Genomic DNA, 14,241 nt, shown 5'->3' on the forward strand with positions numbered 1-14,241 from the left:
GATCTCCATCTTCCAATCATGTGCAAGCAAAAATGCTGTTTTTTTTTATTTTACTTATACCTGATTGGGTATTCTTTACTAAACGAATTGATTAAGCTCTGGGGAAAATGAATGCAACAGTCTATTTGCATTTAGTAAAGTGTCACTTTAAGAGGAACTCCAGGCACAATTTTCTTTCGGGCTTGGATGGGTTGGGGAAGGGCTTAGAGCCTTTGTCAGTTTTTCTTGTTATTGCGGCATTTGTAGAATTCTCTTCACTTCCTGCCCTGGTGACAGCACAGGAACAAGAATTGAGAGGAAATCCCCCCAATGGGGCTTACAGCTTTCTCTTAGCCCCACAAATACTTGTTGATCCTGCAAGTGAAGTCCACCCAATGCAGCTCGGCTTCCTTTGATGGTGTGGCAACAATGCTGCACTGATCCTGAATTTGGTGAAGAGTTGCCACTCCCGTGTGGGCTGCACCACCTTACATGAAGAATAGGACAGGGGACGTGGCTAACAACATGGTCACTGCTGTTTCTCAAGCCTGAAGCTTGTCAGTCATCTATAACAGCTCCGCCTCTGTTCCTGAAACTCTCCCACCGTGATCTGCAGTGTCTCGGAGGGGGAGCGTGTGAGACACAAATGAAGGAGGATTTGGTTCAGTGGGGGGGAAAATGACGTTTTCCATTTTACTTACATTTGTAAGTGGATTTGGGGCTTGTTTTGACTGTCATACAGGCGTACTGTAAGATCATCTATCAAGTCCTGGAAAGAAAGGATCAAACCGCTGCACACCCGCACAGCCCGAGTGCGAGATAGTAAATACGGCTTCAGCCCAGTTCCATCCAGGCCATGCCACTGACGCGTTTCGTCCTGCCCACAGGGCTTAGTCATGGAGGTGTTTACTATCTCGCACTCTGACTGTGCTGGTGTGCAGCTGTTTGACTTTTCCTTTCTAGGAGTTGTATAGAGCCGGGATGAGCTCCTTCTCCCACCTGCACCAGAGGGTAGGAGGCAATGCACTTTTTGGATGTAGGTCTAGAGCAGGGATATGCAATTAGCGGACTTCCAGCTGTTGCAGAACTACAAGTCCCATGAGGTATAGCAAGACTCTGACAGCCACAAGCATGACACCCAGAGGCAGAGGCATGATGGGACTTTTGCAACAGCTGGAGGTCCACTAATTGCATATCCCTGGTCTAGAGGGTGCACCAAGCTATGCATGGTCACAGCCTCTATCAAGCACTGGAATTTCAGTTTGGGGTGGACTGATCCTTTATTGTATAGCAAATTTAACATCTATCCAACCATGTAGCCCTCAACTAGACTGGTGCAAAAATATTGTATTCTTTGTTTATTGTGAATTGTTACCTGCTGTAAACATTGTTGAATATGTCCAACAAAATGATTTTTCTTTCCTCCTTTGTGAACAGGCAGGTGATTTGACCAAAATAGATCCCTTCGAAGAGAGCGGTCTGCGTCTGAGCCCCACAGCGGCGGAGGCAAAGGAGAAGGCGCGGGCCAAGCGAGCCAACAGACGGGCCCCCCAGATGGACTGGAGCAAGAAACACGAAATCTTCAGCAACTTCTGATCCCTCCCTATTCACCAACAGCTGGGATGAGAGCGTTCATTGGACTTATACCCCTCACCCGCCACCTTAAAAAAAACAAAAACAAAACCTAAACCACTGCGGATTAACAAGCGCGGGGAGGATTAAAACCGACTAACGAGAGGATGTCACCAAATTACTTGTTTAACCCTTTTAAGTTACGCGGCATTTCACGGCATTTAACGCTGACTTTTTTTGTCTCTTCAGTGCCGGAGGCACCAGGTCTATTTCACCCCCCCACCAGCTTTGCAGGAGGGAGCCGATTTTTATCTCCGATGAGATTCTTTTGCCGGTTCCCAGAATCCTTTGGTGCAAACTATACTCCTCCAGCAGCACCTCATGGGCATTATTGTCAGGCTGCCCCGTGGACTTTGCCTGGCCTCTACTGAAGAGCCTAAACTAAGACTGGAACTTTTATTGGAAGCCAGGAAAGAAAAGAAAGCAGAGGGCTGCAGCAGCTCAGCGAGAGTGGTGCATTGTGGGAAACAAGGCCAGCGAGGTCTCTGCAGCTGCATTGTATTCTTCCTCATGTGTTTATAAATCTCCTCCCTCATCCTTTCCTGTGGTTCCTCCAAGGATTAGAGAATCTTCTTTCCACAGGCTATGACCACTGTTAGTGATATAAGGCAGCCAATAAGACCATTGCCAGTGCTTATCCAGGAAAGCCGTACAATGGTGATAAATTCAAGTCCACTTGGTTTACCCAATTATCAATTATTGTCAGTTGATGCAGCCAGATCCAGGATTGCATCAGCGCGGGACTGCAGCCTCCTGCCTGTTATTCTGTATTGCAGAAGTCCTCACAGTGCTAGTAGGAGATTTTCTGTGGCGGTTGATCAGTTTGTGTGAATAATTTGGGATGATCTGGGGATTTAGCATGGATCTGTTTTGGGGTGTAAATTTTAAACTGCAGCGGAGTTGGAAAACTGGGATGCGGCCATGCTGATAGGTAGGCGAAAGAAGAGGCCGCCTTTGAGGCGGGCGCAAAAAGGGCAGAACCGGCACTCTATATTGCTGTTCACGGCTGGAAACTTTGGTCTTTTGGCCTTGGGTGTTGGAGGACCTTGTCCCACCAATGTCTACCTCCTCTGCTTCTCCTCAATGTTGGAAATATGGACAATGGGTCACCAGCAACCGTAGAAATAGACCCAAGGCACAAAATTAGACCCAAGGCCCTTAGTAGACCAATTCCATTCTTTTTAAATGGCACATTGTCACACTTGGCAGGAGTGCACCTTTATCTAACCGGTATGGTCCTTATATTGCCTCAAGAGAACATTTATGAGGTGGAGGTATTTAGCCCAAAACTGATATACAGTTACATGTAGAAAAGTGTATCCAGTGACTTAGTAACCCCACTTTCTTCTTTGAACACCCCCCCTCTCCCCACATAGACAGGTCCTTGTGAACATTCCAGACGTTAGTGTAATGCCGCGTACACACGATCGGAAATTCCGACAACAAATGTTCGATCTGAGCTTTATGTCGGAAATTCCGACCGTGTGTAGGCTCCAGCGGACATTTGCTGTCGGAATTTCCGACACAACAAAAATTTGAGGGCTGGTTCTCACAACAAAAGTTCTTTGTCGGAAATTCCAATCATCTGTATGCAATTGCGATGCACAAAAATCCTACGCGTGCTCGGAATCACTTTGACGCGTGCTCGGAGTCATTGAACTTCGTTTTTCGCGGCTCGTCGTAGTGTTGTACGTCACCGCGTTCTTGATGTTCGGAATTTCCGACAACATTTGTGTGGCCGTGTGTGCAAGACAAGTTTGAGCCAACAGTCCGTCGGAAAAAATCTGCGGGTTTTGTTGTCGGAATGTCCGATCGCGTGTTCGCGGCATTAAGATGGACTTGGAGAAAGGGAGTGTTAGGATTAAACAAAGGCTGGGTGAGTTGGCATTAGATTTAGGACAGAAGTGGTGGCAGTGGGACCACGGGTGGTTGGTGTTCAGTCTGCCACAAATATTACACTCTGCCCAATCTCTGTGTGATCCCAGTAACTGTGGGGATCCACCAAAACATTCCATTCAATCTACATCCAATCAGGTAGGCATTCTCAACCAGGGATCTACCAGAGGTTGCTAGATACTCCTTGAGTTGTGTCTGATTCAATTCCTATTGGATGGTGGCTGCATAGTTCTAGGATCAACACAACATGACACTGATCCCCTTCACAGCAGCACTCAGACTGAGGTGGGAGAAGCAGAACTGGGAGCAAATCAGGTGTGTCTCATGCATATGTGTTGACAAAGGGCCAGATTCAGGTAGGGAGCGCGTAACTCTATGCGGGCGTAGCGTATCCTATTTACGCTACGCCTCCGCAACTTTGACAGGCAAGTGCATTACTCACAAAGCACTTGCTCCGTAAGTGGCGTAGCGTAAATTGGCCGGCGTAAGCCCGCCTAATTCAAATGTGGAAGATGTGGGCGTGTTTTATGCAAAATCATTGTGACCCCACGTAAATGAAATTTTTTTACGAACGCCGCATGCGCCGTCCGTGAAAGTATCCCAGTGCGCATGCTCCAAATTAACCCGCAAAAAGCCAATGCTTTCGACGTGAACGTAAATTACGCCCAGCCCTATTCGCGAACGACTTACGCAACCAACGGAAAATTTGAAGCTGGCCCGACGTCCATACTTAACATTGGCTGCGCCTCATATAGCAGGGGTAACTTTACGCCGGAAAAAGCCTTACGTAAACGGCGTATCTGTACTGCGACGGCCGGGCGTACGTTCGTGAATAGGCGTATCTAGCTGATTTACATATTCTAGGCGTAAATCAGCGTACACGCCCCTAGCGGCCAGCGTAAATATGCAGTTAAGATACGACTGCGTAGGAGACTTACGCCGGTCGTATCTTAGTCAAATTTATGCGTAACTGATTCTAAGAATCAGGCGCATAGATACGTCGCCGCACACTCAGAGATACGACGGCGTATCTGGAGATACGCCGTCGTATCTCCTACCTGAATCTGGCCCAAGGAGCACATTGATAAGAGAGCCTCTGCCCTAGAAGCGAGGGTGTGTTACTAGAAGGATCACCAGCTGAAAAAAAGCAAACCAATGCAGCCACCACTTCTATGGACTGGTAATCTGCAGTATATTACAGACTTGTTTTTGGTGTTAAATATGCTTTAACTATAATGCATGGAACACTGACAAGGGGTACAATCTGAAGGCTTGCGGGATTGTCATAGAGGCATTGCACAATCTATCCTGACAGTCGTGTTTGATGGCCTGCAGGACAATATGTACAACATGGCCCTCGTGCTGTTAACACTTGTGGTGCCAACAGGAAACAGACAGACAGACTCTCTAGCCAGGGATTGGGGTGATAATTCGGAAAACGAAGTTGCTGTTGACAGCATTTTACACTTAGCACTGTTTACTGAATCCCTCCTACTTCTTCCAGGAGAATGGGGGGAAGGGACTTGGGCCTCATGTGGAATAGGCTAAGGATCACACAATCCCGTGGGGTCACGCATTCCTCTCTGCAGCCCAAAACCGCCGGCTTGCTCTACCCAACTTGACAGGCAGATGGTTTCAGTTAAAGGGAAAAAGTTAGAGAAAAGCAGAATCAAGCCACTCAGCATTCTGTCCTTGAGCAAGAAGAATAGCTGGCTGCTTCTTCTTCCATTGTGAGATGTTTCACAATAGATGCGATCACAGGCAGGGGGAATGTGCCGTGAGAGCGCAGGAGCCATCGAAACGCAGAGTTTGTGAAATGATAGCTGAAGGCGAGAATTAAAGGACCCAACGCCAGCGGCTGGATAGGGAAGCGGTGAGAGACCCTGTAGTGTACAGGGATGCGGCACTTGTGGAATGGCAAGCATCTGGCAAGGCATGCTGGGACTTTAAAAGGCGACTACAGCTGGACAGCCGCAGTTGCCTTTAACTCTTGCCGCACATATGTTGGATTTTTCCATCTTTTAGGATGCGGTGATAATCGCATCGATATGCAGTTGCCCATAGTGAGCGCTTTTAGTGGTTCAAACGCGACCGTTTTTCATGTCATGGAAAAAAAAAAGTTTTTCTCGACGTGATTCTTGTCAAGCCTGCCTTGCATACACACGATCGTGAAAAAAAAATGCTCGAGCAAAGCGCGGTGACGTACAACACGTACGACGGCACTATAAAGGGGAAGTTTCATTCAGATAGCGCCACCTTTTGGGCTGATTATGCAAATTTCCCTTCTCATAACTTGCTTCTGAGCATGCGTTTTTTTTCCCCCCGTCGTTAAAGCCTACACGACGAGAAAAATGATGGCGTGAAAAATGCCGAGAAAAGAAATAGAACAGGTTCTAAATTTTTAATGCCCATTTTTCTCGTCAAGAAAAATGCTCTGGAGCCCACACACGGTCGTTTTTAAAAAATGTTATTTTTCTCGTCATGAAAAACGGTCGTGTGTACGCGGCATTAGAGGGTACTGTACCGACTGATTGACTAGAATCGGCATAGGAAAGAATTATGGTTACCAGCACATCATGAATCCATAATCGCATAGTCCGAATGTTTATCACATTACAATGAGTGCAAGTGTAAGGTTTCCAGGCCATGCAGGACCTCTTCGTCAGGCATGTAAGGCCTCATGTACACTACTGCTGGTAAACGGACATTTAGGAGCAGTTGGGCATTTTTTTCAACTGCCCCTGAACTCTTCTTTGTTATCTTATCAGGACATGTACACAGGGTCGTTTCTAGGCAGTTGAGTTTAGAGGCTTTTTCTGGAACCCAAAAAAATGCGTTCCGAAGCTGTGTTTAGAGGCATTTCAAGCGTGGCTAAATGTGGTAACTCGCGCTTAGCAGCGTTTCGTTTACAGTTGTTTTTCATTTTAACCCCCCCCCCCCCCAAAAAAAATTAACGCTTCTAGACGCAAGATGCGGCTAAACGCGGCATGTAAACACGGCTAAACAGACATTTTTAGACGCCAGTTTCTAGCTGTCAAGTTAAATCGTTCAGGAGAGGTTGAACAACGTCCCGTGTACATGAAGCATTAGGTGTCAAAGTTTTGAGGCCAAGCGAGACCTTTTCTTCAGGCGTGTGAGATGTCACCGTTTCAGGCAACACAGGACCTCCTCGTCAGGCATGTGAGGTACCAAGATTTCAAGGCCACACAGGACCTCTTTGTCAGATATGTGAGGTCCTGACAAAGAGGTCTTGAAACTTTGTTCTTGCAGTTGTGATGTGATTGCTTTAATAGTGTGCTGGTGCCATATGTTCATATCAAACTGATCTCAAATGCAAGCTAAGTGCTTGTAAAAGCACACTGCGTTTGCTCATCTATACAAGCCCTTAGGATCCTTATTAGGTTTCTTGGTAGTATTGCAGTCTCTTGTCCCATGATTCAATGCTAAACCCCTGTGTGTGTATAGGGAAGCAGAAGTGAGTACATTGCAGACTCGGCTTCAGGGTCATTCAGACAGAGGATGGTGACACTTAAGGCCAGTGCCGATCCTGACCTCCCTGGGGCCCTAAGCAAAATGACATGTCACATTAAAGTTGAGAAGTGTGGGGGGTGGGGGGCACTGCCGACAGTAACATGTCACATTAAATATTAAAGTTGAGAAGCAGGGGGAGGGGGTGTTCTGCTATCGGAACTGACATCTTACATTAAAGTGAGAAGGGGGGGGGGGTGTTGACTTCTTACCTCTTCTCCCATGCAGCCAGCAAGTTGAAAAGCGGGGTGAGGGGCCAAAAATGACTTCTCACCAGACGGGGCCTCTAGTAATTTGCCAGGCCCTAAGCGACTTGCATAGTGAGCCTATAGGGTGGATCGGCCCTGCTTATGGCGCTTTAATCAGCAGCACAGTTTGCCATGCACAATAGATTTCAGGAAAATAACCAAATGAGAAAGAATGGTCCAGAAAGTTATGGTGAGGAGGGTCTATAGGAATCAATAATCCCTCCACTGATCCAATGCATAGCACAGCAAAGCCTTTTTAGAACAGAAGGTATTCACATATCCCAAAAATAGGATCATTCCTCGTTTCAGGATAGGATCATTCCTTTCTGCCCCATTGGCCAGGTTCCCATCCAGAGCCACAGGTGTGTATAGTCAAATCTAGCCTAATATTATAGAGCCATTTACTCCAAACGGTATAGAGCTTTCTTGGCACCTACACTGCAACCCCCAAGAGTGCGGAGTAAATGTTTTATGATATGGGGGGGGGGGGGGGGGGGGGGGCATGTGAATTCAGCAGGGAAGGCTGCTGCCAGGACTGAAATCATTCCACGCCCTCTAATTATATCGCATCGTTTTGTCCCCAGACATATTCGCACGTCTCATGAAACTCAGGTTAGAAAATGATGAAACTAGATGAGGAGATTATGTCGTCTAATACGCGCTTTTTTTTTTTTTTAAAAGCTCCGCTTACGAAAGATAAAGGTCTGAGCATGATTCAGGAATGTTGTTTTAATCACCCCGGGGAGATTCGGTAGATGCTGGCCAAATAAAATAACTTTTTTTTATATTTTATTTTTTTATATAATCACCAAAACAGAAAGAAAAGTTAGTTACGTGATGGAATGTTCAATAAGCCAATGGCGCCCCCTGGTGGTCATTAAACTACTTTACAACGTCTGCAATTTTCAATGGGAAAGTAGGTTCATTCTCTTTGCCAGCAATCAAGAAGCTCTATGCCAGTGATGGAGAACCTTGGCACCCCAGATGTTTTGGAACTCCATTCCCCATGATGCAAAGCAATGCCTTATAATTACTGTATTTATTGGCGTAGAACACTCACTTTTTTACCCTGAAAATAGAGGGTAAGCTGTGCCTGCGTGTTATACGCAGGAGGCTGTGGAAAGTTTTTTTCCTGAAACTTCTCTCTTAAAGGGGAGTTCCACCCACAATTTCACTTTTTAAATATAAATACCCCTGTAATACACAAGCTTAACGTAGTCAAGTAAAGTTAGTCTGTAAACTAAGGTCTGTTTTGTTAGGTTGTTACAGCATTTAGATAGTTTATAATCTAGAAATAGGCCGTGGCCATCTTAAGTGTGGGCATCATGAAGCCAGACTGTATGACTTCCTGGATTTCAGCTTTGCATATCTCGCACATGCTCAGTGCACAAGCAATGTAATAGGTTTCAGTCAGGTTTGCAAGGACTACTGGGAAACATGATGCCTATCCCAGAAACCCTTGCAAATAGCCTAGGCAAATAAGGAGGAGGAAGTAATGAAGGACTACAAAATAAAGGTATTTACAAGCAACAAATTAAATAAAAATTGTCCATTCTGAACACTATGAGGTTAGAGCATGCAGCACAGACAAACATAAAAAAATGGGTGGAACTCCACTTTAAAGTTAGGGTGCGTGTTCTACATCTGTGCGTGTCCTACGCCTGCGCGTGTTCTACGTCTACGCCTGCTCTACGCCAATAAATACGGTAACCCCCGAGGATCAAAATGTCAAATGCATATAGGATGTTGTTCCCCATATACTAGAAATGCTTAGAGAGGATGGAAGTGCTCCTCGTGATACAGCTGTGATGAAGTGAATGTTTCAGTACTTGGGAACGTTTTTGTAGAAGGTGAAGTGTTACTTAGAAAAGGTCGGGTGACCAGAATCACAATCTATTGGTTACCCGTGGGGTGGATCTGTTTGTAGCGCAGAGAGAGATCTAGAAAGAGAAACTACCATCTGTAAGCTCAGCACTGATGCCCTCTGCTGCCCCCATCCAGTGCTGCCTTCAGGGGAAACATCTGCCTTTTCAGATGGTAATGAAGTGAGGTCCGGCAGCTTATACTGGGCTTAGAAATTAACTGAGGTCTGGCCATGTATGCTGGGATTGGAAAGGAATTGGGGTCTGGCCATGTATACTGGGATTGGAAAGGAATTGGGGTCTGGCCATGTATGCTGTGATTGGAAAGAAATTGGGGTCTGGCCATGTATGCTGGGATTGGAAAGGAATTGGGGTCTGGCCATGTATGCTGGGATTGGAAAGGAATTGGGGTCTGGCCATGTATGCTGGGATTGGAAAGGAATTGGGGTCTGGCATTGTATACTGGAATTGGAACTGTTGTTTGGAATCTGTCCCCCACTGGTTCTAAGACTGAAAACTGAGCGATCAAACACTACCGATTGCTCGGTTCTTAGAGCTCCGTGGGCAGAGAGCTGGTGTCTGCCTCACCGCTGTCTGCTCTGCTTCAGCGCGCTGAATATGGTTCACAGGAGAAGTAAAGCCAAACAACCTTTGGCTGTACTTCTTCTTTAAGCTCTACTATTTTTTTTATATACACTACTGGGGCAACAATACGGAGGGGGTTAGGTTGTGGGAGAATTTCATCTCGCACTGAGATAATGAACTATTGCGTGTCAAACCCAATTCTCCAACAAGCTAACTTCCTAGAACTACCATGATAACACTCAAGCAACAAAGATGTACAGCAAAACCTTGGATTGCGAGCATAATTCGTTCTGGAAGCATGCTTGTAATCCAAAGCACTTGTATATCAAAGCAAATTTCCCCATAAGAAATAATGGAAACTCAAATGATTCGTTCCACAACCATTTATTCATAGGTCCTTCAGTTTATAGTCCATATAAAAAGATTATAGCAATGTGAGCAGGTTGTGTAACCATAAAATTTCCATCCACAAATAGAAGCCTCCACAAGGGGATTGGAAGCAAAATCCAGCAGAAGCTACAGAGTATAAAAGAGAAGAGAGGCGCCTCTAAGTATGCAGGCATCCCGGGGAAAGTGATCCACATAGACCGTCCTCCTCACCGCCGTCAGTCTGCAATCGTGACCAGGAAGACTACCCTGCAGTAGAGCGATCTGAAAGCGAGGTTTGAACCGCTCATGGAAGGGAGGACATCAGTGAGGAGAACGGTCTATGTGGACAGCTTTACCCCGGACGCCTGCGTACTTAGATGCGCCTCTTTAATCATCAACCATGTGAGTTTCTAAATGTTGTACCTTCATTAAATGTAACCATATTGCTACACTTAGAGGCGCCTCTCTTCTCTTTTATACTCTGGTTGTGACATGACGCTACTCTTATATCAAGACATCGCTTGTATATCAAGTCAAATTTTTTTTATAAAATTTTGCTTGTCTTTCAAAACGCTTTCAAACCAAGATACTCTCAAACCAAGGTTTTACTGTACAGAGAACTGAATTGGCATGGGCAAGAAACAGGTTTAAGGTGAACCAGTCTTTTGCCCATGCCATGCCAGCAAAGCATACAATACTCCTCCCCCCTGCAGCTGCACATGCTCACCTTTCCTTTACTTCCCTGCTGCAATGTTCAGCTGCAGAAAGCAGCCTCCCTGTGAAAGCTGATAGTCACATCATTTGTAGCTCTCCTAGGGCTGTAGACTCTTCCCATGTGAGGACGCTGGTGATTGGCTGAGCACTGTCCCATGGGGTACATCACATGCTCCTCCATACCTGGAAGTATCGGGAACTTTCCGCAGCCGAGCGGGGGAGGGGAGAAGGCAGATGGTATCTGTTACATTAAAGGAAACCTGTTGGGCAAAGCACAGATTTTCTTTATACTTGACACCTCCAGATGCAAAGTGACCCCAAGGACAGTGTCTACCTACCTTCATGTTACTGAATCACAGGTATGTCTTCTACGAGTCCGCTACCTTTATCCCCGTGGGGCCACACATGAAATCTGGCCTATGGACTGATCCTACTGTGAAGATGGCAATGGCATGTTATGCAAACCCATGAAGGATGTTGCTGACTTACAGCAAACTTAATTAATTTTAAACAGAACTTCTGATTTAACAGTGGACGCAAATTTCTTATCAAGTGTTCTTAAAACCGGCCACAAGGGGGCAGGACTGTGCCTGGCACAAGCGACGCCACTGTTGATGTTACCGCTCTGCAGCATTGCTCCCGATTACTGACAAAACAACTGACTGCACAGATGAACTCTGCCCCCTGCTGGTAGAAAGGGAGGTCTGCGTGTGGAATGGACAGTATTTTTTATTCCGGATCGGAAACTTTGGACTGCAGACGGTCATTCAGCTGCCTATATGTAGCTCTCTGTTTGGAATCATATTTTTGTACTTTTAAACCTGTAATTATATAAGGCACATATCTGACAACATTTATCTGTCACACATGAAAATAAAAAATACATTGTAAACTGCTATGTGCATAATAAAGGCTTTCCCACGTATGTGCGATTACTTCCCTCCTGACTCCCACAAGATTCAGGCCCCCCCCCCCCCCCAAGTCCTTCAATCTTTACCACCCCCCAATTGTGGGCCAATGAGGCTATTTGGAAAAGAAGGCAGGGGACTTCCCAAAGAGAGAAGGTTATTCAAATTCTTCTAATATTGTAGAAAGTAGGGTTGTCCCAATACCACTTTTTTTTAGACCGAGTACAAGTACTGATACTTTTTTTCAAGTACTCGCCTATACCGAATACCGATACTTTTTTTTCTATTTTATTTTGACAGTGGCACTAATATGCATTACTGACGTGTGGACTGTCAGTTTTTTATTTTTTACAATAATTTTTTTTTTAAATATTCTTTACAATTTCTTTTTTTTTTTTTACAATGCTTTCTTTTGGAGGGGCGGTGTCAGTGTGTTTTTTTTTTTATTTAACTTTATTATTTTTACAATTCTTTTTTTTGCTTTTATCAGCCCTGTTGGGGGGCTTTGGTGAGATATTGGGGGTCTTAACAGACCCCTGATATCTCCTCTTTGAGACAGGCTCAACTGCACTGTAGATTAATGTAAAGGAGACAGCAGCTCCTCTCCATTCATAAACTGAGACATTGTAACACAGTTACTATGCTCAGTTATGAATGGACAGTCAGTGATTACTGACAAAAAAAAAAGATCACTGACTGTTCATTCGGAAAAGGGCTCCTTCCTCCGCTCTCCATCCTGACAGATCGGGGACAGAGGGGGGGGGGGGGGGAGCACGGCGGGGGACCAGAGCGGTACACTGAGGGGAGCGGAGGACGGTGGGGGACCGGAGCGGTACACAGAGGGGAGCGGAGGACGGCGGGGGACCGGAGCGGTACACTGAGGGGAGCGGAGGACGGCGGGGGACCGGAGCGGTACACTGAGGGGAGCGGAGGACGGCGGGGGACCGGAGCGGTACACTGAGGGGAGCGGAGGACGGTGGGGGACCGGAGCGGTACACTGAGGGGAGAGGAGGACGGTGGGGGACCGGAGCGGTACACTGAGGGGAGCGGAGGACGACGGGGGACCGGAGCGGTACACAGAGGGGAGCGGAGGAAGGCGGGGGACCGGAGCGGTACACTGAGGGGAGCGGAGGACAGCGGGGGACCGGAGCGGTACACTGAGGGGAGCGGAGGACGGCGGGGGACCGGAGCGTTACACAGAGGAGAGCGGAGGATGGCAGGGGACCAGAGCGGCACACGGAGGACCAGAGCGGCACATGGAGGAGAGTGAAGGACGGCGGGGGACCGGAGCGGTACACTGAGGGGAGCGGAGGACAGCTGGGGGACCGGAGCGGTACACTGAGGGGAGCGGGGGACCGGAGCGGTACTCAGCGGGGGACACGAGCAGAACATAGAGGGGGACCAATGCAGAGCACGGCAGGGTACAGGAACAGAGCATGGAGGGGGACCGGAGCGGTACACAGCAGGGGACAGACGCACCACTGACAAAGTATCGGATTAGGCATCGGAGCATTTGCCCGAGTACAAGTACTCGGGCAAATGCTTGGTATCGGGACAACCCTAGTAGAAATTATGACTATAGTAATAAGTGACAATAATAATTGCTGGATATAAGCTGCTTTTAAAATGATGTGCATGGGTTGAGTTCCCCTTACGAGAGAGAGTGGCTAATTGCTCCCTCTAGTGGATAATCTTCATATCTCTTAAAAAAAAAAGGAAATTATTAAAGCGGGGGTTCACCCTAAAAACAAAATTCTAACATTACATCCAGCATACTAAAGGACATTTACTGTATGCAGGTCTTTTTTTTTTTTCTCCTTACATACCGTTATATTCTGATTTTGTCCAGGGCTTCCGGGTTTTGATGACTGCGGGACTGGGCGTTCCTATCCTTGGATTACATGATTGACGGCTTGTGAAACAGGTGACCTGTCGCACAACGCGCGTCACCAGATTTCCGGAAATAGCCGAGCTACGAGTCGGCACTATACGTATACATTTTTTGGGGGTGAACCCCCGCTTTAAACATGATTTAAAGTGGAGTTCCGTGGAAAAAAATAAAATTAAAAGTCAGCAGCTACAAATACAGCAGCTGCCGACTTTTAATGGGACACTTACCTGTCCAGGGCGCCCGCGATGTCCTCACCCGAAGCCGATCTGTCCCTCGGCTCTCAGGTGGAGGTGTCGGCATCTTCAGTAAGGGAACTAGGAAGTGAAGCCTTGTGACTTCACAGCCTGGTACCCTACTGCGCATGCGCGAGTCACGCTGTGCGTCCTGACTGGTCCCTGCTGTCTTCTGGGACCTGTGAGTCTCCCAGAAGACAGCAAGGGGCCGGACATGACCTAGATCACCGCAGATTCTGTGGCGATCTATCGCCGGAAGTGGGAGCACATACCTGCATTAGAGGAATACCTGCATAAGCAGAAGTTCAATTTTTGGGTGGAATTCCACTTTAAAGTGGTTCTAAAGTCAGAAGGTTTTTTATCTTAATGCATTCTGTACATTCTTAATGCAAATGT

The 14,241-nt window shown here is 46.8% G+C and overlaps 1 protein-coding gene across 1 annotated transcript in view; it reads left to right on the forward strand.

Moving 5' to 3' along the window:
• SLC9A3R2 (SLC9A3 regulator 2) overlaps positions 1–2,148 on the forward strand; it is a 169,099-nt gene extending 166,951 nt beyond the window's left edge. Inside the window, exon 7 of the mRNA XM_040356480.1 lies at positions 1,417–2,148. Coding sequence (XP_040212414.1) covers positions 1,417–1,575 — 159 coding nt within the window. The 3' untranslated portion in view covers positions 1,576–2,148. The remainder of the gene's footprint in view (positions 1–1,416) is intronic.
• Positions 2,149–14,241: the final 12,093 nt, after the last annotated feature.

Source organism: Rana temporaria, chromosome 6 (assembly GCF_905171775.1).
Source record: "Rana temporaria chromosome 6, aRanTem1.1, whole genome shotgun sequence".
NCBI classification, from domain to species: domain Eukaryota; kingdom Metazoa; phylum Chordata; class Amphibia; order Anura; family Ranidae; genus Rana; species Rana temporaria.